We start from the raw sequence: 25,441 nt of genomic DNA on the forward strand, positions 1-25,441 counted from the left end.
TTGTTCCCAACGACCCGCATCGACTTCGTTTATAGTTTTAAAACCCGTCGAGTCAATTTGAAACTCAGCGGAGTCGACTCGACTGAAAGTGACTCGGAATACAAAGATGAAAAGTTGATGTAACCTGTCGAGTCAAATTCTAAGAACCTCTTTCACTGTCCAAACATTTGCACCGATAGTTCAAATTTTGACTACATTATTATGAGTGATTGTTTGCTCACAGCCCAACGCCATTTTTACATGTGAAGCAATAAGAGGAAAAAATATTTCTCACCTACCCACACCGAAATAACGAATTTCCTGTTTTGATCACCTCGTGGCTTTTAAAAACATGATCCAATAACATAGTCTTATAATGTGGTAGAGGATGAAATTCTATAAATAAAATATTAAAAGTTATTTTTCACCGTTGAATTTTATTTTTAATTTGAGTGTCCGGTAGCTATCCATTTTTAACACCTTTGATCAAGGTCAAAAAACCGTTTTTTTTTAAGCATGAGTTTTTTCATTAAATCTAGAAGATTGTGATATTCGATTCGCAATATGATAATCCATGTGGATCCCACAATACTTTTTAAGATTTGAAATCTAAAAATTAAGATTTATGGGCAATTGATGTGCGGACAGTAGAGAAAAAATTTCTCTCTTATTACTTACGTGATCGGCATCTCATGTTCAGAACCAATGATTTTTATTTGCAAAAGAGTGAGGAGCATATGCAACCAGGGTGGAGGATAGGAAACCATCATCTCACACCTCGATACAAGCCACATAGACCAAAACTCAAGGAATTAATACCTAAAATATCTCCTTTAAAAATGTTATTGAATTTTAGCTTACGTTCCATCAAAAAACGGTTGAGATGGAAGTGTTTCCTCCTCTCGTAACTCTCTCTCTCAATTCAGATTTTCAGATCTAGAATTATTCTTTGAGCATAATTTCTCAGGATTATTTAAAGATCTGAAATTATTGGGAGAATATTAATGAGTTTTTAGTTGATCTCGTCCCCACCACAAGGAAGAGAATCGAGAATCCAACCTCGCAATACGGCAAGGTGATTGATTCCAATTTATATTGTTGATCTGATTTTAAGTGTTCTTTATAAATATAATTAAAGAAATGTATATATTAAAATAGAAAGAAAGAATCAAAGAAAAGAGAAATTGAAAAAAAAAAAAAAAAACATGAAATTGGAAGGAAAATGCAATTTAAATATGAGTTTCATTAATAAAAATAAGAAGAAAAGTAAGAATTTAGAGAATTTAGGGGATCTAAAGCTTCATTAATAAAGTTTTCTTAGTTTTCTTCTCCACTTTTCCCCTCTAAATCTACTTTTTCTCTCTTCTAAATCTTCTAGATTTCTCTCTCTTCATTTTCATTATCTCTCTGATCTGGATATAAATTATTTTTATAAAATTATGCATATTTTCTAAGACCCATCCTCTCTTTATAGAAGGAGATTCTTGAAATTACAATTAACTCTTTCACTTACAACTTATAATTATTAGAGAGTACTCCATCTCTCACTTACAATTTTCACATATTAGAGAATATTCCTTCTGTACTTCTTCTATAATTATAACAAAATAGTCTTTCTCTTTCAATTACAATTATTGTAAAATAAATCATTTCACTTGTAATTACAATTATTCTATAAAAAAAATACCCAAGAATATAAGAAAAATTACATAATTACCCTTCATTTACAAATAATCCCCAAACACAATTAAGAAAAATATAAAACCACCCTAATTACATGTCAAATATGCATGTGTCAATTTTACCCTATAAAAATAAAAATCCCTCGATAATGACCCGTCAAAGTGAAACTCAAGGACTAGCATTGAAGAAATTATCATCATAGAATCATCCTTTTCACAAAAATCTCATTGTAACATCCCCGAGTTAGATCAATCTTTTTTGTGTCTTTATCATCATCTTCACAAAAATCTCACTATAGCATTTTCAATTAGATCAATTTTATCTGTGCTTACTGATAAAGGTCGTTAAGTGTAATTTCGGCCCTATAATAGAAAAGTCCCCTTGATGCTATCCTGTCAGAGAGCAGCTCGAGAAGTGGCATCACCACCAAAATGAAATATAATCGTCATGAACATAATCTTCATTAGAACAAACCCAATGACTATCGAAAATATTGGAACACAGATGATAAATACTTTCTAACATATGAGAGAAAGCTATGCATCAAATGTGTGAAAAATGTTTCTAGGCCGATAACGTAATCGAATGTCTTTATTACTCAAAGGTGTCAAATGAGTAAGATTACTCAAATAAAAAAGAAAAATATATTTTTTTTGTTTCCAATAGGGAGGTTCTTAATGTCTTGAGGTTACTACATTAAAGGGGAGGGATAGATTTTTCCTCAAGGAATGAAAGAACAAAAATTAGACCTAAAACACCAAGCTCTTCAAAGAAAAATGTTAAAATAGAATCATAGAACCCTTTGTAGTATCAAAACCTCGGGCTCTTGGGAAAAATGAGAAAATTCAATTGAGTCAAAAAAATATAGGATAATATGTAATAAAATCATACAAAATGTATACATTTACTTTCAAAAGAATATAATACTAGGGTGGAAAAATTAAGGAATGCCAAAACATAAAGAAGGTAGAGCTTCAATACAAATTGAGGTAAGATTGTTATTTGTTCAATAGATTTTAAAAATGATGTATGAAAAAGAACCATAGATCAAAATATGAGCACACAATCATTATAATGCAATTATGCAAGCTAATATTGAAGTTCATCTTTCTGGCTCAAAATATACATGAATAGGAGATACGGGTAAAAGATAGGGGAGAAGTTCATTGTATCAAATACTAATGAGGATTCCTAAAATGGGATTGAAAATTTATGTCTCAAATAGGGAATTCAAAAGAGGTTTAAGACAATAACGCATTCTAATATCCTCATTACCAATGGAAACATAATGAATGAAACTTAAAAATGCGCCTCAATCTCATTTGTCAAAATTGTACAGAAATGAGTTATCAATAGGGAAGCATTAATGTCTTGCGATTTCTATAAAAAGAATTAGAAACTATATTCTTTCCATGAACTAAATAATGGAAAAATGGAGACTGAAACATAAAATTTCCATTATGAAGAAAGTGGAAAAGAAGATAAAGATTTCTCTCGTAGCATCAATATTACAAGTTGATGCCACATTTTATAAAAAAATCTATTTCTTAACATGCATATAAAAATCAATAAACCAATTCATTGACTGATTTTATAACAAAAAATAATCGATTCAAGTGCTAAGAATCAATGAGTTAACTCTCTAAAAAAATTCATACCTAATACATGTGCTAAACCTAGCAAGTTGACTCAATTATTTTGGGAAAATTTTCTTTTAAAAATGTGATACGTAAAAATTAATTCACAAAAAATATCGATTTAATCCCCTAAGAAATCCTTAGCCAAAAATCACGATGAACTCTTACTTATCAATTAGGATAAGTTGATCAAACCGGTCACAATGAATTATGATTTTCTTATTATTATTATTATTATTAATTATAAAATGAAAAATGAAAAAATAATTACCTTATTCCTAAGGAACAAAGTGGTCACTCAAGGCCTCAAGTGGTAAAAATAAATTAAATTTAAGACTAATAACACTTTTTAATACCACCACTACCAAGGAATTGAAATGATCAGGACTTATAGCATAATATGCATGTTTCAATTTCACTTAACAAAAGATTTTTTTTTAATTGCCAATTGAGAAATATCAATACCTTGAGATTGCCATTAAAGGGATTGGGATAGATCCTTCTCAAGAAATGAAAGAAAAAATTATTCATTATTAGGACTGAACACGAAGTCCCCATGTCAAAGAAAATAGAAAAGATCATACAACCCCCAATGGCATCGACATTCAAATTCAAAATTGGTGAAGAAAAAAGATAATTGAGACAATAAAATTGATAAATTTATCCATTAAAAGAAAAAAAATTGGGGATTATTTAAAAGAAACAAATATTTTTCATTTTGAAATAACAATAGAAAATAAAACAAATCAAATTTCATTTTGTTTTGAAAAATTAATAAAAGACAAGAACAAAATATTTTCTCAACATAATTTTTTTTTTGTGAAATTATTTTTTTTATTTTTTATTTTTTGAAATTTCATCGAAAAATTGGCATTTTTTGGAAAATCATTTTGGAAATTAAACAAAATATTTTATAAAAAATATTCAACAAACATTTTGAGCACTACTGGTGAAGTTGGCAAACCACAGAATATCCTGTACATTGCGGGTACCAACATCTTATATATTACAGATACATCCAATCGTGTCAAAACATTTTTTATTTTGAGGCATCTCCGAAGTCACTACTCAATTATTGGAATGCCCTGTATATTGCAGGTATCAACATCTTATATATTACAGATGCATTTAACTATGTTAGGACATTTGGGGTGCACGAATCATCGAAATCATTTTGAAATAGATACCCTGAATATTGCAAACATCAACAATCATTTTGAAACACTTTTCTAAAACATTATTTTGAATTTTTTTTTTAATTTCATTTTACATAAAACAACTTAATTAATATTTCAAACATTCCAAAGATATTGAACAAATTAGAATAATACAATATGCAACAAATGATCAATAATTAATTTTTGAAATATTTTAAAAAATATATGCAATTTTTTTGGAAGAATGATTAAAAATCATTTTGCAATTTTTTTCATTTGAAACATTTTCATTTGAGACATTTTGAAAATCATGCAATTCTGTTTATGAGAATGAAAGAAATTCCGTTTTATTTTATTTCATTATTTTAAAATCATCTAATGGGGAAAATATATGTTTTTTTGGGAAAAAGAAACATTTGAAAAACACTTTTTTTACTTTAATTTAAATTTGTCATTTTTTTTATTGAAAAAGCTCCCTGATGGGACAAGAAAAGAAAACTAGAAAATCTATTAGAAAAATAACTTTTCACCAAAAGTTGTTGCAACATGACTACAGAATCATTATGCAACAAAATTTGGTAAAGCTGAGGTGTTATAACATTTTTTTCCAGAAAGAAAAAAAAATGAAAATTCACATTTTTTTAATTATTTTTTGAAAATTCAAAATTCACATATTTTGTTGTTCATTTGAAAAATTATTAGAAAGAAACGACACAATTATAAAAACATCATAAGTTTGATCATTAAGATAGAAACATGTTACAACACATCTTGTAAAAATGACTTAGAGCAATAATCCAAACATTCCACAAATATTGAGCAGTCATATCAGTATATTGTACAATAAAATAGTGATATATTGTGCAATAATTGGTCTAAGAAACAATCCAAATATTTCAAAGACATTGAATAGGCCATAATAAAGACAACATGCAAATTATAGAGAGACGATTGAAGATAATGATGATATTTCAACAAAAAGTTGTATATAATCTAAACATTCCTAATTTTTTAGAAACAAACAAAATATTGAAAACAAAAAGAATATGGAAATGCAAAATGGTTGGAAAGAATTGGATAGTATAATACCCCACATTGATGTGTAAAAGTATTTTTTCGAAGATAAATGTAAGGTATTACTCAACTCAATATTCTATTTTGAAAATGTTTTTTTCAGAAATTTGGGTAGCATAACGCACCTAAGGGATATATAAAATATTTTTCGAAGAAAAATATGAGGCGTTATTCAATATCCAGTCTATCATCAGGTATTACATAATCTCAATCCAAAATTGGAGATCAAAATAAAATAAAACCAATGAAATCATTGGAGAAATCCATCAATAAAATGCAATAAGAATCATTGAATGAATCATCTAAAAACAATATATATATATATATATATATATATATATATATATATATAGTGGGGTCATATTTTGGTGAACGGTGCTAGTGGACTCTGCCCAACGAATCCGAAGTCACTTCTTCCACTTCCTCGCTATTGCAAGTGTGGTACCTACCAAAAACTCTCTGACACTCAAGTTAGAGAAGTAGAGGAATAATCTAATAAATTGGTTAGACCTCCAATCCACCAAAAGGTCATTCCCTCTGTGTTAATCGTGCTATTTATAAATCCTTCATTCGAATCAGGATTTTCCCTTCTTACTGGAGGTGATCCCGGAGAATCCCTTGATTCTTTGGATCCTAAACGGAATGGGGATCTTTTAGATTGGATATGTTATATTAAGGAGATCTCCTCCGAGATCCCTAGACTTGACGTGCGCATATCAGGACTACAGGTATCTTTTGACCAAGTCTGTCCTACTTGGTAGACTAGGTCTTATTTAATGTTGCGCTGCCCTTCTAGCTAGACCAGGTGCCTTCTATTTTGACTTGCCCTTCTCCTGGGTAGCCCTTGTATGCTGCTCTACGAATGATACCACTCAACTGACCTGGACACATATATGGTATAGATAACTGCGCGGTTATTTTCCTTTACAATTACTCCCTCTCAAGGAGACACGAAGTCTCATTAACTCTTCGAGAAACGTAACCTTCCTTGATTGGCTGTTAAGATCCTTTATAATTGTTTCTATTATTAATGAATCGACATATTTAATGTTATGTCGTTTCAAATCTTTCTCTAACGACTAAGACGAATCGTCTTTCATCTGTGTCGTTCACGTGTCCCACTATCATCAACACTTCGTCCCAAGCTACGACAATTATGTTAGATCAGGCTATCCTCCCAAACATACGTACTCCTTTACGTTCTTCTATAAATAGGAAACTTTGTGTTAATTTTTCCTTTTAGTATGTTATTGCTCTCTGCATTTTGCAACAAATTATCCTTATCTTTTTTTCTCCTTCATTGCCATTTTTACCTCTTTCAGGTTGAGGTAATCTTCTTCTCTTGTCTTTTCTTTTTTTGCAATCTTAATTTCTTAATGGTTGCCAACATGACCCAACTTCGGAGGGGACTTTATACCCTTGCCTCTATGTTTATTCAGATCTGCAAGGACCCCCAAGACCCTAATGAATGTCGTCAGGGGAAAATTATGGTCTACGTCAGCCAAATCAAGGCTGGCCTTAGTTTTCCTCTCTCTCATTTCCTTAAGAAGGTGTTGAATAAGATAAACCAGGCCCCAGGCCAAATGTCTAGCAACTTCTACCGTTTGGTGGAGAAGATGGGCATAACCCCCAATAATTTCCTCTTCAAATACAATTCGAAAACTATCCCCCAGCGTCCTAGGTATTACTTACAGTTCTCGAAAAGTGCAGAAGTTGCATTAACTCCATCTCTCCCCAGTACTGACAAATGGTGGTACAAAGACCCCTTGATTATCTCCGAGAACTGGGAGTTCACCCCTGGCGCTCCGCATAAGGGATTTAGAGTCCCTAAGGTAAGTCTAGTTTTCAGATGCCTAGTTGTGTCTCATTCTTCAATTTTTGTCTGTAGCTACATTTGACTTATTTTCCCTTTTACTGTGCTATTATTCTCTATGATCTCGTCTCTCTACATTTTGCAAAAAAATTCTCTCTTTCTTTTTATTCCACTTCTATTCTTGTTTCTTTTTTTGTAATATTAATTACGAGTATTATTTGACTAGGTCTACCCTGCTTGGCAGATCAAGTCTTATTCAGTGCTGCGCTGCCTTTCCAACTAGACCAGGTGCTCTTCTGCTTTGACTTGCCCTTCTGTTGGGTAGCCCACGTATGCTGATCTGCACATGGTACCACTCAACCGACCTGAACATGAATACGGTCTAGATAACTGCGCAGTTATTTCCCTTTACAATATTTTCTCATAAAGAATGACACAATGTCTCATGTATAGAAAAGAACCAAAAACATCTTATTCACATTCTCATAAGAAAAGAAAAATGAAAAAATTTGCTGAAAATACCATATACACATATTCAATATTTAAAAAAAAGATAACCAAAAACAAAAAATAGCTAAAAATTTGTTTGTGAAAAAAATGAAATATTATGTAAGAAAAATAAAATAAAAAGGGAGGGAATGTAATGGCAAATCAAATCAAGTGGAAGATGACATTAGTAAAAAGGTGGAAAAGGAGTGAAACATGAGGTGTGAAGCAAACAAGTGAAGAAGAAGTTTGAGGTGATAAGAAATTGACTCTATTATTGCTATATCCGCATGGCTATTGTTGTCGCGTCTCGCAACGCTAACACAAATTCCCATGTCAAATCCCGAGGTACTAGGTGGAGCCTCAAGACTTTAATATGGTCTCCTTTGATTATATTAGCATTCTACGACACACAACCTGTTAAAACGTAAACAAAATCTTTTTTATATACAAAAGTAAGATAACAACGAAAGCCAATACTCATTGAACAACAGGGAATAAATTAGGGTGCGAAAATAGTAAGTAATATATAGGATTCACAAAATGCCTCTCTTAAATATAGTCCTAACACTCAACCCAAAATCTATCATACAACCTGGACGGACTGACGCGGCTAGTAGGTATAGCCTCAGTGCTCACCAGGTCACAAACTCTAACCGTCTATTTGACCAACCATATACTCCTCACTCGTCAATTTTACGTCCGTCTTACCAACTACAAGCTCTAAAACTAAAAAATATAAAAGAAATTGTGAGGAACAATAGTTATCTAATAGGTCCACAAACAATTCCTATTAATAATCCTTCTTAGCATGAACGAGTAAACATAATGAATTGTTTCAATATATGCAAAATTTTACAAGATAAACTACGATTAATTGGTACATATAGCTATGGATGGCAACTAAATAGTTAAAAGTTCACATTACAACAATCAACAGTACTCATAATATAAAATTTTCTTTTATACAATTTTAATTGACAAAATGGAAATATTAAACATGCATTTCATTTTAAATATTTAATAATTAGGAAAAAATTCATTCAAATGATGACGACGATGATGATAATATTGTGATATTTCTTGCGCTTATATCAGAAAGATCAAATAATGAAACTAATAAAATAATTTTTAATCAAAGAGTTTATGGTAAAAGTTTCTAGTTGTTTCACTCAATCAAATACATGTTAATCGTTTGTCAAATAGAAGAATTGAAGATCAACAATGTAATATTATATAAAATGTAAGATATATGTAATTGTTATTTAATTAACTTTAGTTTTCCATATTTTATTTTAATTTTTCCTATTTTTTTTCAGTTACTTGTACAAACACAATATTATGCTGAATCATGATTGGTTTGAAATCATTAATTACATCAGTTCTTTACTATAAAATGTTAACAAAGAGCCAGTGTATGAATACCTTGGATATAAGTTATCGTAATGTTGATAGAAGTTAGTTCTTATTCCAATATGCATTTGGTACATATTTTTATTAAAGATATCACTATTTGTAATGCTAAATATAAATGATAATTGATTTCATTACTAAGATATGTTAAATATTTAGTTGTAATTGGCATTGAATCTTAATTATCATAGACATATCAAAAAAGTTGATTTATAATTTTGTTCCAGTAGAAGAATATGTTTCGCCATATACGAAAATATTTATTTTAAGGTATGTTTCTTATTAAATATTAGGAAAAATATAATTATAAAAATTGAAACATTTATTTAGAATCCAAATTTGATCATCACTAGTTATATTTATATTTATATACATTGATTGCATTGTTATAAATTATCAATATATATAGTGTTTTAGACAAACAAACAATACAAGTTGTGGGTACTTTGTAATGAGATATATGAAAGAACTCATTGAAAGTCTAGAAAGAAACACAAAGAATATCTTCATTAAGGTAATATATGATAAACTTTATTAATTTTAACCTTTAATGATCAGTACACTTGTTTAAATTTCTAATGATTTATAATATATATTTTAGTGCAATAGAGATAAGAAGAAGACATATAATCAAGAAGGCTTTCATGTGGTCCGAAGAGAATACTTCAAGAAGGTTAAAGAGGTAATTCAGATTTGAAAACTATGAGATTTGATATCTCCGAAAGCTATACTGATCCTAAACTTATTCTCTTACAATAGTATATTGTCTATTGATTACTAATAGTTGTAAAAACTTGTACGTATTATAAACATGTGGTGATGGTGGTAGTCGTGCTAAAGAGGATCAACTATCAAGGAGATCTTCTTTGTGTTGGCATGGTGGTGGTGATAGTGGTGGTGGTGATGGTGGTGTTATTGTTCATGGTGGGGGTGTTAGTGGCGGTGGTTGTGGTGGTGGTGATCGTGACATGTGGTGTTGATTGATCATGGTGGGGGTCGTGGTTGTGATAGTCGAGGTGGTGGTAGTGCTAGAGATGGCATGGTGGTAGTGGCACATATTATTGGGCAACTTTATTGTTATGAAAAGCCTTATGAGTAGGGTTGGTAATGGGTCGAGTATAAGTTGGATGAAGCTATTTCCGTATCCTTATCCAACTCTATATCCGGATATTCATATCCGATTTTTTACCCACTTATGCTAAGGATATCCATATCAGATTATTTATCAACTTTTTTAAAGGATATCCATATTCAACTTTTACCCAAAGTTCAAGTGGACATCCTAAACGGATATATATACCTCATTGTGAAGATAATGGAAAACCCTTAAATTTAGGCATACATATATTTTATTGTGAATTTAACGTACTAAACTCAGATAAACGGATATTCAGTTGGATAGGACGTATATCCATATCCGACCCTAAAAATATTTAGACAAAAATAATTCCAAATAAATTTACTTGAATTCTTAATCAAATAAAAAAATTGTACCCATACCCAAAGATCTTGGATAAGATGAGTTGAGTAAGCGGATATTATTAGACCCATTGGCAGCCCTACTTATGAGGTAACCCTCAATTATTTTCTCCAATTACTTGTAAGACTCAAGTTCGGGTTTGGATGACTTTGTACTCTTTATTTTGATATAGTGATTTATTGTCGATTTGCCCTGTGATTTTTTCTCTTCTCATTGGAGGGGTTTTTCACGTTAAAATTTGATGTCTCTTATGTGCGCTTGTTAAGATTATCAAAATGTATGGTGTTTCTAAGCTTACGTACATACTTGTTATGTTAAGTGAACCAAAAAGAGAGAGAATGGAATTATTGAGAACACCAAGAACTTTGAGGATTGGAAAGGAATTGAAGAGGATTGGAAAAAAAGTAAAAAGGATTAGGAAAGACCTCCCATAGGTTCTCATATTAACAAACATATTATGCATTCATCATTAGGAATCCACAGCAACTAGGTGACATATTGTCCGATCCAACGAATGCAAAATGGGGTGTTTATAGTGCTTCCTTGCTTTCTTGTGTCTGAATTTCTGTTTGAGTCTCTAAATACGCCCTAAGGAAGGCATTCTCACATTGGAGTTCGAGTATTTGGTTTCCTAATCCAACAAGGTTATGTTGTAGCTCTACAAACTGGGTATGAAGGCTGTGAAATGTTGGTGCTTCATTGGAGGCTAATTGTTCAGCCATATCCACCGGGATGTAGTGAAAACTCTTGGGGTATGAGGTGTATGGTTTATGGATTCTCTATAGGGATTTTATGGCGTGAGGATGAAATGAAATGGATCAACTTAGGTTTGGTTTGGAGAAAAAGATATGACTAGCATACAGTTTGAATGAGAGTTTCCCATAGACAGCGTCAAAAGTCTGGAGGCTTTTTCAACCTTCCACTCCTCAAGATTAGATTGGTATCTTGATGGTAATGATGTTGGTGATGATTTTGATCAGTTGATTGCCTTTTCAAATCTTTAATGGTTCTGGGCAGTTGAAGGGGGAAAGAAGGGCCCCAAGGGTGCTATGCTAAAGATCTTCTGAAGATTTAGTTAGTAAAAATAACGTGATCAAGAAAATGTAAAAGAAGATGAACAATGAAAATGCAAGATGGTGTTCTTGCGAGAGTGAAGGTTGGTAATTTTTCAACATTTCCTCAATCTTTGAGAAGGGGTTTTATAATCTAAATCTAAGGACAAGTGTTATCATGTGAAAGATGATTACTCTGTCTTTGAACTTTGTGCCCATCCCTTATTAATGATGATATTTGAGTTTTATTAACATTATCTCAGGTCAATCAATTCTAAGTTAGTATATATAATTCACTATTTTGAATGGGTGAGTCAGAGAATGTCATACCCCCTCAAATTTGATAAGTACTTTTAGATATTGCATTAAATGACGTGATTTGACACTGAAGAGGGTTCATATCACATTTAGTTCTTTATCTTATTCTAATGTGCATATTAAACCCGATATGTTATTTTACTGACTTATTAGACTATTTTAGATTATTCGTGTATGAATTAGAAATCCAGCTTGCACTTTTATCCTGATCACCTTGATTGTCAGCCTTAGTAACTTTGTTCAGACTCCATGTGGATAATACTGAGCCATCTTGTTAAATGTAATATCATCATACTTATTGTTGCTCTCTGGGTTTAAGATGTTGTCGCACTGTACTAAACACTCTTTTCAAGAAGTGTTGATTTTGCGTCCTCATTGATTCCAGACCGGTATTTTCGACTAATACTGATTTTACTAAGCCAAGATTGGTATTCTAACTTGGGAACACTTGATATTTAGGGACATGTGCCCTAATCTCTTAGTGTGTCAAAAATGGTCTCAAAGAATCCTAAAATGGACTTCAAATTAATCTGATGGAATGATTTTATCACATAATGTGTCTAATATCAATCAAGTGCAAGACTATTACAAATAATTGCTAGTCTTATTGTTTACTAATTGAGCAAGATTTTGTGAATAAAGAGAAAAATAATAATACAAGATGAAACAGAAGCCCCCTTGACATACATATGTTCGCTCATAAAAACCTTCTAATTTTTGAGGCATTACATTTACATTTGAGAGCAGGAAAGAAGATCCTAAAGTTGATAATGTTGAGTCTAATTATAATAAATACTTATAGGAAACCTTGGGGTCTAAAGTAGCCATCTATGCGACAAATTTAGCATAATTATTTAAGAAAGTATGATTGCCTCTAGGGGTTGAATCGGGATATGGACCTATCTAGAATACTTAAAGATAAATAGAGGGAAAGTCTTACCTGTTCAATAGGCATAAGCTTGCCATCGATGCGCAATTTGAGCAGGGGGGGGGGTCAGCAAGAGAAAGAAATGGAAACTTTGTTCCCATTAGGAAAATTTTATCTATACACGCCATTAATCTCTAAGGGCCCTCCAAAAGTTTTTAAAAACTTAAAAATAAAAATTTTTAAAGGCACCTCAATTTTCTTCTTCTTCTTATTATTCTCCTCTTCCTCATCCAATTCTGACTCCAATCTCTCCCCCTCTCCCTTTTGATTTTTTCTTGTTCATCTTTTTTTCCTCCAATGTTTTGATCCATGAGTGTTTGTGTATCATCATTTTCTCAACAGCAATATATGACCAAGCTCTATAACCCCATTTCATTCCTCGTGGTCATCTTTGTTGATTGTGTCAAAATCGAACGTCTGACACATTTAAATTCATGTCAAAAGGGATCATCTAACATGCTTTCATCTATATCAAAAATGCACATTTGACATTGTGAATTGTGAAACCTATGTCAAAAGTGCATATATGATATAGATCATACCTCATTCTGGTTCATTGTGCCAAAAGAGGAGGAGAAGAAGAAAAAATAGAAAGGGGGAGAGAGAGAGAGATTGGAGGAGGGGAAGAAGAAGAAAAAAAAAAAAAAAAAGTGAGGTGCCATCAACGATGGAGTGCTCTTAACAAAACAGTTAAATATTAGAGGTACCAAAGAAATTAGAGAGCCCTTAGAGATTAGTGAAGTGCATATATAATTTTCGTTCTCATTAACACCATACACATTATATAAATAAACGCATTCAGGTTAGGCTTCCAGACTTATAAAATGTCTTTCTAGTAATTTAAGGCATGTACTTTATTTCATGGTTGCTGTTGTTGGTACTGGTGTTGTCACTGGGGCTAAAATAAGGAACACATAAGATAAGAAACTCATTTCTATAAATCAGGTGATGTATTTAATACAATGCTATCAAAGAACTTATGAAATTAGTCAACTATGTCGTTGGAAGATATCATATCCATATGTGGAGCGGACTATCTCAATAAAGAGGGGAAACTGTAGCAATAGAAATAAGATAGCTGGGAAACAAGCAAGTGAAATTACCAGAATTGGAATCCATGTAAATCGATGGTCAAACATGATAAAATAGGCAGAACTAAATGCTATTGCCATGCCTGCAATAGAGATGAAGAGTGTGGCAAGACCAAATGCTAACTTCCTGGGTAAGGACTCAAGAAAGTCTTCTTCTGCATAGCGTGATGTGAGGATAGATAAGAATATCAATACTGAAGTTAAGGAAGAGATCAGCCCTAATGCATTTGACAAGGCAAACAACATGAAGTATCTGCTTTCTTGAAAAATAGGAATGCCTGATTCACTAGTGATGCTTGAATCATTACGATTTCCACCTGGTACGGTAAAAGCTGCGGCAAAGACCACCGTGGAAATTAGTGTGGCCACAACTGAGCAAGATGATGCCATATCCCTCATCCACTTCTCCCCTTTTTCAACTAACTCTTTGTGCTCTTCTGTAAACAAAGCTTGTGGTGTTTTTTTATCTGAGTTTTGTAAATCTCTGTATGTGGGTTGTGTGATCTTTTCCACAGCCTACACAAAACAGTTTATAACAATAACATTATTTAGAATAATTTTACAAAAAAAGTTAAAACAAATTGATTGGAAGAAAGCTTGAGAAAGAAAGATTGGACTAGAAGGAGATTTTTCTTGTTCTTTTTCTATTTCTATTTCAAACAACTCGTTACATATCATTTGGATTGATAATTTTAACCATGGAGGTCCCATATCTGTGTTAATAAAAGGCTCTCAATGATTCTCTTCTCCCTTCAACTCTCAATTATTCATTGTGATTTTAGTATTATTTTTAGAGTTAATGTACATTTTTTTTGGATAAAATTCAAAATTCAGATTCTTGAAGAGTTGCCTACCTTGATTTTTGTAAATTTTTTGAAAGAGTTGATAGTTTCCCCCAAAAATAGTTTCCTTCGAAATATGAGAAAAGACTGGGTTTATTATGGTAAAGGAATTTAAATATATAAGCTATAAAAATAAAAAATAAAAATCTAGTAATATCACCTTGAACCATTGGAGCTCCCTTTGCATTTGTAGAGCTGAACCTGAGATAGCTTTGAGTTTTGGGGATGGTGCCAATTTCGCTGCCAGATGCAAGATGTTGTTCCCACCAGTAACATTATAAGATGCTAATGTATTTGTACATGCTCTCATTTTCTGTAAGAGTTTGAAAACCTTTTCTTGTCGATGTTCGATGGCGATATGAAGTATGGTACGAGAATCATTATAGTGGACCCACATCAATGGAGGAAAATTTTGAAGGCACATGGTTATAAAATCAACGGTTCCATACTCTGCAGCTACCAAGAATGGGACATTTATCAACTCTTTGATCTTTGAGTGATTACCCAAATGTGACACTTGATCACAAATGCATTTGACAAGTTTTTCGGCTTGGCCATTCATTAATTTAGTATCGTAGACTTTCTTGACACCTGGCACTGTTATTACAATCAAATTACAAACAATATGTGAATTCAAGTGATGTAAGAAATGAGCAAACAAGAGGAGTTGAAGGACCAAGGTGAGACTGTTACCTAGATGCTTTGCAACATTCCAAAAGAGACCGTTGAGCCACTGGGATGCTTTTATACAAAAGGAAATTTGGAAATTTGTTTAGTAACTCTCAAGATAAATTCTATAGGAAACTACAAAAATGGATGTATTTTGCCAATATTAATGAACCAGCTATTTTTTGTCATACTTATGAAAATGGTCATATACTCGATTTTGTAATTACATTTTTTTAATGAAAATTTTCATCTGATGTGTGGATAATTTGATTAACTTACTTTAATCCATTATGCCCTGGTGTTTAATGTAGGTTAACAGGAGGGGTGAATAAGTACATAGGAAATGTGACATACAATATGTAACCGTTTCGATAAAAATAAGTAACTGTGAAATCAGATATATGGTCATTTTCATAAATATTAAAAACCATGACTGATTTAGTAACTTTTTGAAAAATATTCGACCATTTTTGCAAAATAACCTAAATTTTAGGTAAGGAAATTGATTAAATTTTTTAAGAAAATAAAAATAAATTAACCTTAAAGCACTTCAATCGATGATCATGTCAATTCATATTTGATGAAATTCAAGCTTCTATTCACTCTTTTTGCTATAACTTGGGTATCCAGGCCTCTTAGAGCACTAGACTAATCCCACGAGGCAAGCATGTCACCCTTCAACATGTACCAGGTGTTGGCCACCAAGAATCCTCTTGAGTTCATAGGAAAGAGTGGAAGGACCCTACCAAGGATGAAAAGAATTAGGTAGTGTTTGGGAACGCAATAGGGGATCCGCTTCTCACTTACCACTTCTTGGCACCCAACCATGTCCTCTGAGGAAGAGATTGTCTGGTGACTAATCCACTTTTAGCTTATCGGAAAAGTGAGAAATGCAGGTTAACCCCACTCCCAACTATCAAAGTTTGATAGAAATATTTTTCTCCATCAAACATAGGACAGTCTTACCATTTTGATGGGTTCAAGCAAATGATCAATGATATTGAGTTCACTTTTCCCTATTTACCAGCATTAGGTTTTTCATTAACATAAAACAATGTATATCTATATAATAAAACACAATTGAGTTGGTACAGTTGTAAGACACAAACTTTTGTGTGGGACCCACCTTAACCACTTTATTTCTTTTTCTCTTTACCCACTCAACTTTATTTTCACTCCTCTAACTTAAATATATTTTCATTTTTACCCCTTTTAACCTATTTTATTATTTTTCATCTTTTACCCCTTTAACCTCAAAATTCTTTAATAATACCCTTCTAACTTCATTTTTTTCACTTTTATGCCCTTAACCCTCCCATCAAGTTATAGTTTTGTGAGATCTACTTTATTTCTTTTATACTTCACTCCCTATAACTTTACTATATTTCCTCTTTTACTTCCTTTAACCCGCTTTATTGTTTTTAATATTTTACCCATTTAACCTTAAAAATCTTCAATGATACCCCAAATCCAATTAGGCTTGACCCAAACCCACTAATTTTGTGTTGTTTTCGAGCTGTGTTCGCGGGTCATGTTAAAATTGCCACCACCTACTCCAACTTTATTTTTTATATTTTTCACTTTTACCCCCTTAACTAAAGTGAGGATGCCATGACGTAGGCACGGGTGAACTATAGTTTGTTAATTAGATATAAGTGTGAAAAATATAAGATTTTATAAGAGGTTCAATGCTATAGCATATTTTGAAGGTGCACAACGTGAAAAAAGCCCATATTTGATGGTCCAAGGCCGTCGAATTTCATAAAATTTGATGGACTAAGGCATCAAATTTTTTTTTCAACGGGCCAAAGCCATCAAATTAATTAAGGGCGAGAGAAATTCGACTGCTCTAAACCGTTGAATATGGGGAACATCAAAATTTGGTTTCTAAAATTCATCAGCCTTGGCCCATCAAGTTTTTTTGTCAAATTTTCTAATTTTCACATAGTGGTGCCATTTCGCTATGTTTTTTACAGGTTTGAGTATTGATTCCCCGGTGTGGGTTCAAAAAACCTGCCTTCATCATCTAATTATTAACTACTAAGTCGTTTGCTTAGCCAACATATAAAAATATTGCTCTTAAGTGTCTTTCTCACCATCCCTTCCTTTGATCTGTCACACCTTCAGTGGTTTCAATACCTACCAGTAATACTTACTCTACACACCAAGAATCTACGCCACTTCAATTGAATTAACATCCCTATGCATAATGTTATATATTCCAAATCAGCCGAAATAATCAGTTTTTGGAGTTCCCTTAACTTCTAAGGGCATTCATCCACTCTAAGAACTTGGAAACTGTGATTACTTTACCTCTTGAGCTTTCACTCGAAGTTTGGTTGCAAATGATGAGATCTCCTTCTTATATAGACTTGGGAAGGTATAATGGACAGCATGGTTCTAAATCTGTTGACTTCTTCACAAAATCACTTATTGTTGTACCTGTTCTAGCACTTACCGAACTCTCTTGAAGGTCAAACCTTTTCCAAAACTTGGTCAAATGGAGAAACCTCATATTGCATTTCATTCCCATGTTTATAGTGTTTGGCCCACTTGTATAGATAGTCCTTAATCTCTAAACCCCATCTATTACTAAATCACAAGCTCAAATAGCCTACTCTATAGGTATACTCTCACTTGTGGGGTCATGTTAGATGATCCAAGCATCCAATGAATTGCTGATATAATGGAGATTAATCCATTTGAACCATTATTTTAGGTAAGAAATTTACCTAGTTAGTAATGCTAGGTAAATTGTTTCTCTTGCGTTGAGAACAATCCATTGGATATTAATTTCAACTGTCTAAAACCTTATTACTTATAGACCCCAAAAGCGAGATTAAAATCTGTATATAGTTGAGTTGAGATGAAGAAATAGTTGATGAGTTGGGATGAGTCATGCAATTCTGAAAAAGATATTCAAATACGATGGAGACACAAACTTATACTATGTACATTCATACATGGTAAGATAGAAAAAGGTGCTAGCTTGCAAAGTTGGTTTAAGTCAATGACTGCTGTGTTCAGAATCCATCGTCACCTACTAATTACCAACCGGTAATCTCACTTTCCAAACAAAAAAAGGAAAATATATATTGTAAAAGAAAGAGAAATAAATAGTACATGAGTTGGCAATGGCCTTTTAATCTTTGTGTTCTTTTAAGAAATGTGTGATTACTCGATAGAGCATTAAAAGGTTTCTTTAAGGTCCAATGACCAATGACATTGTAACAGTGTTAAAAGTGTTAGACCTACGGTTTAGTGTGGCCCAATAGCCTCCATGATTTGCATTGTTTTAGTAACATGGATCCCATAGTAACCCAAATCATTACTTCATTAGAACTCGAATGGGAACCCTCTTAAAGACTAGAATTAGTAACATTGATGGATTAGGAAACTAATAATAGAGGAAATCTAAGCCATCTTGCTCTCATCTATATATTTGGATCGGCTCCCCAATTAGTGTCAACATTTTGATTTTATTCCATCACTTACGAACACCTTAGCTGATCCAATCAAGAGAAAGGGAGAGAGAAGGTGAGTCTAATCTATAATAACAATTCACAAAGGAGTCTATTAGGTTCCCTTCTACAACAATAATTAGTTGATATGTTCTCCAGATTTTTGATGCCAAGGTATGACTCAATCTTATGTAATTCCTTTATTAGATTGGCATGATAGAGAGGACCTTGGTATGTATTCCATTCTAACAAAACTGAGGATATATATGTGATCGGGAATCACATTTTATCAATTTAATTCCGCATTCTGTTATTCTTGTAATTGTTAGAATGTATGTAAAACTACAACCAAAACAATATCGAAACAAATAGAAAATTACATGATCAAAAACTTAGAAAATTGAGTTAACTTTTTTTAAAATGAAAATTATTAATTAATATCTAACTGATGGTACTCTTAACATAATTAGAAAGTCTTAATCCATAATATGCCTAATCGATCTATAAATTCCAAAAATTTCCTTATTACACCACGAGTTTCCATATTGTGATGGGATACATCGATAGTGATTCGATGCATCTCTCTGATCTAATATGAAGGGGAAAAGTGAAAGATGGGAAAAAGTTGCCCATGTTTTCAGTTTTTTTAATATACTTGGCCCAATTTATTTGTCATTTCTTATATAATCATCCTTCTAAATTGCAAAATTGAAGGTAAAAAAGGGCAATGAAACAAATGGAAATTAATGGACTTTCACTCACCTTGAATGATTTGAGGCAAAAGGAGAAAGTGGAATAAGGAGACCATTTTTGTGTGGTCCTTTGAGTTCTCCGTGCAGGGGTCCTCCACATCTCCACTTCTTTGTTGTCTGGAGATGGAGGTTTCTTGGACATGAACCACTTCAAGAAACATAAATTTTAATTAGACTAGAATGTATTCACACTTGTCTAAACACACATAAAAGGACATAAGTAATAAAAGATTGATAGAGACACCAACGTGGATATATGCAATTTTGCCAAAACCCTAGTCCATTTCCACTCCTAAAAGCAGAAGGCCTTCGAGCCAAAACATCCAATGCACAATTCCCATATCGATCTCTCGTGGTAGCTAATTCTGGATAAAGCTCGATCAGATCAAGTGCTATATCTACATGTATCAAGACAAAAAATAAAATTGTATATCTAATTTTGAAAAAGTACATACACAATATTGATAACTAGTAAGAATTTTGTTACCATAGAAATTTGCTGCTATTACAGCATTGAGAAGGCGAAGACCATCTTGACCTCTATATGGACTTGGATTTATGTCTTTCGTTACTTCGCAGAGATACCTCAACAACTCCTTATGACCTAGTAGAGCTGCTTCAAGTATTGGTGTAATACTTGAATTATTTTGGATTTGTGGCAATCTTGGGTTCTTTTCCACCATTGCCTTTGCTGCCTTAATGTTTCCAGCCACAACTGCATAATAAAGAGCAGTATGACCTGATGAATCTTTCTTTTCTAGTGCTTCTTCAGGCATCTCTTGGACCAGCTTTTCCACAAACAATGTTTGTCCTGATATCGCCGCAATGTGGAGAGCTGTCTTCAATGATCCTGAGATCCCCACAGACATGGCAGAAATGTCCTTTTTGAAGAACCTTACTGCCTCTTCCCAATCACCATCAAATGCAGCTTTGTATAGTGGCAAATACCAATAGAGATCTTTGACGTTTCCATCTACCATAGACAAGATGTAAACAATGAAACTAAGAGCAGAAACAAAATCCTCAAATTAATTTTTTTTTTTTTCATACCCCTCCATGTGTCCATGAATATTTAAGATACCCCTATGTTTTCAAACTGATGACATGCTCTTCCTGCCCCTCTAAAGAGATTAGTTGAAGGAAACTACCCAGATTGAAAGAAATTAGTTGGTGACAAAGTGGAGATTTACATGATCAAGGGATGGGTATAAGAACACAAATTTCTGATAAATTCAGGATCAAACAAGCAAATAAACGAGTTGACTTACCCAATAAGGTAGTTGACCTTCTTAGAAAGTGCTTTATTTCATAAAATTACTTGGACTTCTTAGAGCCAATTACATCCTTATTTAAGCTCAAAGAAACAATCTTAATGGGAAACAAATCTCTCAAGCAATTACAATTCAAATACTAAATAATTGGAAAGCAAACAATTAAGGGTAAACCCCATATATAATGAAAACTGGGGAGGAAAAGTATCCCAGAACAGAAGAAAAGAGAGAGAGGAGGAAGCTTTGGCTGGAGGTTGAAGACGAGGGCATTTAGGTCATTTTCTACTAATATTCCATGAGAGACAGAGGTCAAAGAGGACATGTCACCAGTTTAGGAACACGGGGCACCTCAAATAGTAACCAATTATGTGTCTGAAAATCATTCTAAATTTTGCCTTATAAATTCAATTAAAATTCGAATGATGGAAAAAAAAAACCAAAGTTTGATTACCAGTGCAGTTATCCAGACTTTGATCGTATTGGGTTGATGAGGCCATTGTTGAGGAGAGAGACTTTTAAAAGCTCTAAGAAGTAAGAGCCTCTGTTGAAGCTGCCCTTCACTTGCAACCCTCTGCTTAGATAACCTCAACACAAGTAAGAATTATGTATATATAGACACATTCAGCTTTGTTATCAACGACCCGCATTGACTTCGTTTCTTGTTTTTAAACCCGTCGAGTCAATTTGAAACTCATATGAGTCGACACGACTCGGAGTGCCTCGACGAGTAATTCGATGCAACTGATTTGTCGAGGCAAATTGTAAGAACCTCCGCAGCTTCCTCCTTTCACATCCCAAACATTTGCTCTGATAGTTCAGACTTTGACTATATAATTGGTTGACACGACAAACTAATGATTTTTATTTGCAAAAACACTATCCTCAAACCACGTGGCTTTCCATAAAAACTGAATTTGATATAAAAACTTTATGAGAACTTGACTTAATCCCGACCTGATTGGATTTTCTACATTAAGTAATGAATCCGATCAGATAAAATATGCTAAGCATTGAATCCAATCCAATAATAAATTATAATGATCAAGATGATCCAAACCATTCAATCAATTGTATATTTACTACCCCCAAGGATTTGCCCCGATGGTAAAGAAGCGGGTTGGCTTATACCCAGGTCATGACTTCAAGTTTTTTTGCACCCCTCGAATAAAAAAATTGTGTGTACTGTGCGGGTTGGTGCATAAAACCTTGGATTAGTCATGTTGGATATGTTGTGTCTGATGAACAAGTCAGGTATAAAAAAATGTATTCTTACTTAAAAACCAATCAAATATTGATCAATAACCGTGATCATCCGTAGTTATTGGATTACAATCAAAAGCATTTGTGGGTTCCAACCAATCCTTAACTGCCCTTCCTTAGCCCTGTTTTATTGAGAGTCAAATACCTTTTGAGGGTAGAAAAGTCAATTTATTTTAGGCGACGGATCATGAGAATAAAAAAATTTTAAAATATGGGTTAGAAGTTTCGGATTGAGCTGATTTTTTGTGAGGATAATTTCTATGATTAGAAGATCATCTTAAAATAAAAAATAAAAAATCAGTCCAATCTGAAATTTCTAACACCATCAAAAGTGATGTAGAATGTGGACCATCAATTTTTTACCAATAATTTTTAAATTGCTTTTGATGGACTTAAAAATTTCCGATTGAGCTGATTTTTTGTGAGAATGAACTTCTCATCATAGAGACCATCCTTACAAAAAAATCAGCTCAATCAGAAACTTCTAACCCATATTTTAAAGAACCATTATGTTTAAATATGTCCTAGGATCTGCCCCTTTTATTTTATGTATATTTTATTTCACAAAAATTATAATGTCAAACAATGTTCGACGCACAATATGAGAAACACAATGGAGGTGACCATTAAAATGAAAAAAATTGTTTGCTCACGTAATTTTGCTCATAGAACTCATAGAAATCTAGGATTCACCAATCACATGTACTCAAGTGTACTCGTAAGGGCTCAAAAATATCGATTTTTCAAAAAAATTTGCCAACGGGCCTTAAAGGCCCAAATCATTAAAAAAACAATATTTTGATCGAATCGAGGTTCCTAAGACCTCCTAAGGGTCTAATGGGCCTATAAAAAAGAATTGGGATACCCACCACCTTCTCACCTTCACCACTCCACTCCTAAACCCCAAAAACACCCGATTCTCAATAAAAGTCGCCAACGAGCCTAAAAAACCCAATTCGCCAACATGTCGCATTTTGATCAAATCGAGGATTCCTAAAATCCCTAAAAATATATATATAAATGCAAATGAGACTTGGGATACCCACCACTCTCCACAACCTTCACTGTTCCGCTCCCGAATTAAATTATCTGAAGCCCACCTAAAGCCCACGAACCCTCAACACACACAAAATGTGTTTCCCACCTTAACCCCTAACCTAAGTTTAATCCTACATTACCTAAATCATACCTACCCTTGAAAACCTAATCCAAAATGACTCCAACCAATTTCTAAAATCCAAATCTCTTCCTAAAACCCAAGTCCAATACCCCTAAGCCTTTATCCATATCCAACCCATTAACCCTAACCCACCAATCATCACTTTTTCATCAAAAATAACACATGTCATCACCCCATCACTTCCCTCATCAAACCACCAACTCTCATCTCTTTTCTTTAAAAAATTAATTATTTTTTTACTTTTTCTCTAAAAAAATCACATCAACCCACACCCCCCCTAACTTACTATTATCACTCCCTACTAACCAACTATCACATTTCCCTAATCTACCATTATCATTACCTAAAAACCCATCTCTACAACCTAAACCTATACCCCTCATCTCAAATCAAACACTCATTCACTCCTATCAATTAAATCTAAATCCCTAACCTCCACACATCTTACCACATGTCACCATCTCCTTCACCCTCTCAATCACCCTCTTAAATTCTCCATTCTGTTAAACCAAACACCATTCAATCACAACCACCCTCTTAAACACCCATCATCTCACTTCATCAAACACTCCACCTAAACGGGTTGGGTAGGATCCAAATCATTTGGGTCAAAAATCACTCATTTTACCTTCATTACACAACTACCCTCATCTTAACTCTAAATTTCATACCCCCCACCTTCAAAACTCATGTCATTTTCTACTCTCCCAACATTTCATCCCATCTTACCCTTAAAAATAACTCTCAAACTCTATAAAACCCCCTTCATTCTCAACTTTCACTACCTAATGAAAATTTGAAAAAAATTTCATCTAAAAAAATTCTCTACTCTCAACTCTCAACCCTTAATACTTAACTCTCAATTTTCTCTCAACTCTCAACTCTCTCAAGCAAGTCAATGAAAGTCAAAAAAGGTCAAGAAGAACAAGGTGGACTTTGGACAATGATCACCCCTTTCTCTTCTCCCCACTTCCCTCTTCTACTTTTCCCCCTTTCTACACTTACACATACACACCACAAATGGTTTAAATCATAAAAGGGGTCCCTTTTTTTAATAAAGGTGCCTTCAACAATTTGAACCAATATCCAAGTCCCTCATCTTCGAGGGTACACATCAAATTTTTCTAACTTTTTTTTTCTTTTATTTTAAAATAGACCGAGTTCAAAGTTACCACCGACGGTGGATGGAATAGGGTGCTTAACACCTTCTTTACTCCATAAAATGGATCCCATTATTTTGAATCAAAAGTTGGATCAAATGAGTCATGTCTGTACGAAAGTCATCAAATGCCAAAAAACATGATTTTTCAAAAAAATGCAATCCGAGTGACCATTCACACCTATTTTAAATATGAATGGTGGCGACTCCAAATCCCCCCAAAGTAGTTGATATATTCAAAATTGAATAAATCCCGTGTCTACAGCTTGACGACTCTAGTGGGGACTTGTAAGCTCTACCCTCATGTCAACTCGGCCAAAAAAAATTTTATAAAAAAAAAATATACAAAATATTCTTATTTACAAGCTAACTTTGTTGTGTTTGTTGTTTAGGTACGTTTCCTTTTCTTTATTTACTCCCTTGGGTAAAAGGGAAAAATCCAATTTTTTTTATTTAGTTATTCGATTACCCTTTTTTTTATTATTCATGCATATCATCAAAAAATAATAATAAAAAATAGAAAAAAATATTTTTTTTTGCCCAAGCCAAAAACCAGAGGCAATGTACCTTTAATTTGGACTAATTTATTTTTGCCAAGTGGACAGTCGAATTTAAACTAGCTGTAACTTTTTGGTCCGATCTCCGATTAACCCTTATAGCATATCAATTTGGGGTAGAACGAAATTTTCTTTCAAATGTGATAAAGTCAACGAGATTTTGACAAGTCATAATCGAT

General features: G+C 33.1%; 1 protein-coding gene across 1 annotated transcript; it reads right to left on the reverse strand.

The window, feature by feature from the left end:
- Positions 1 to 13,875: 13,875 nt before the first annotated feature.
- Positions 13,876 to 21,710, reverse strand: LOC147410624 (uncharacterized). The gene is made up of 7 exons (XM_086437522.1): positions 21,558 to 21,710; positions 20,323 to 20,808; positions 20,084 to 20,233; positions 19,846 to 19,983; positions 15,647 to 15,694; positions 15,114 to 15,550; positions 13,876 to 14,627 (listed from the first exon to the last, which is right to left on the reverse strand). Exons 1-7 carry the CDS (start codon positions 21,601 to 21,603, stop codon positions 14,010 to 14,012), a joined length of 1,923 nt encoding a protein of 640 aa, XP_086293648.1. The 5' UTR covers positions 21,604 to 21,710; the 3' UTR covers positions 13,876 to 14,009.
- Between the last annotated feature and the right edge of the window lie 3,731 nt (positions 21,711 to 25,441).

This window comes from Akebia trifoliata, chromosome 1 (assembly GCF_017979445.1).
Source record: "Akebia trifoliata isolate Shusen 1 chromosome 1, ASM1797944v1, whole genome shotgun sequence".
Classification (NCBI taxonomy): Eukaryota; Viridiplantae; Streptophyta; class Magnoliopsida; order Ranunculales; family Lardizabalaceae; genus Akebia; species Akebia trifoliata.

Excerpts from the sequence above, each read along its gene's own strand:
- LOC147410624 (XM_086437522.1), bottom strand. The coding sequence starts at position 21,603 with ATGGCCTCATCAACCCAATACGATCAAAGTCTGGATAACTGCACTG. Across the intron at positions 15,695-19,845 it reads TTTGCCTCAAATCATTCAAG|CATCCCAGTGGCTCAACGGT; the intron begins GTGAGTGAAAGT and ends TTTGTATAAAAG. Across the intron at positions 14,628-15,113 it reads GGGAGCTCCAATGGTTCAAG|GCTGTGGAAAAGATCACACA; the intron begins GTGATATTACTA and ends TGTTTTGTGTAG.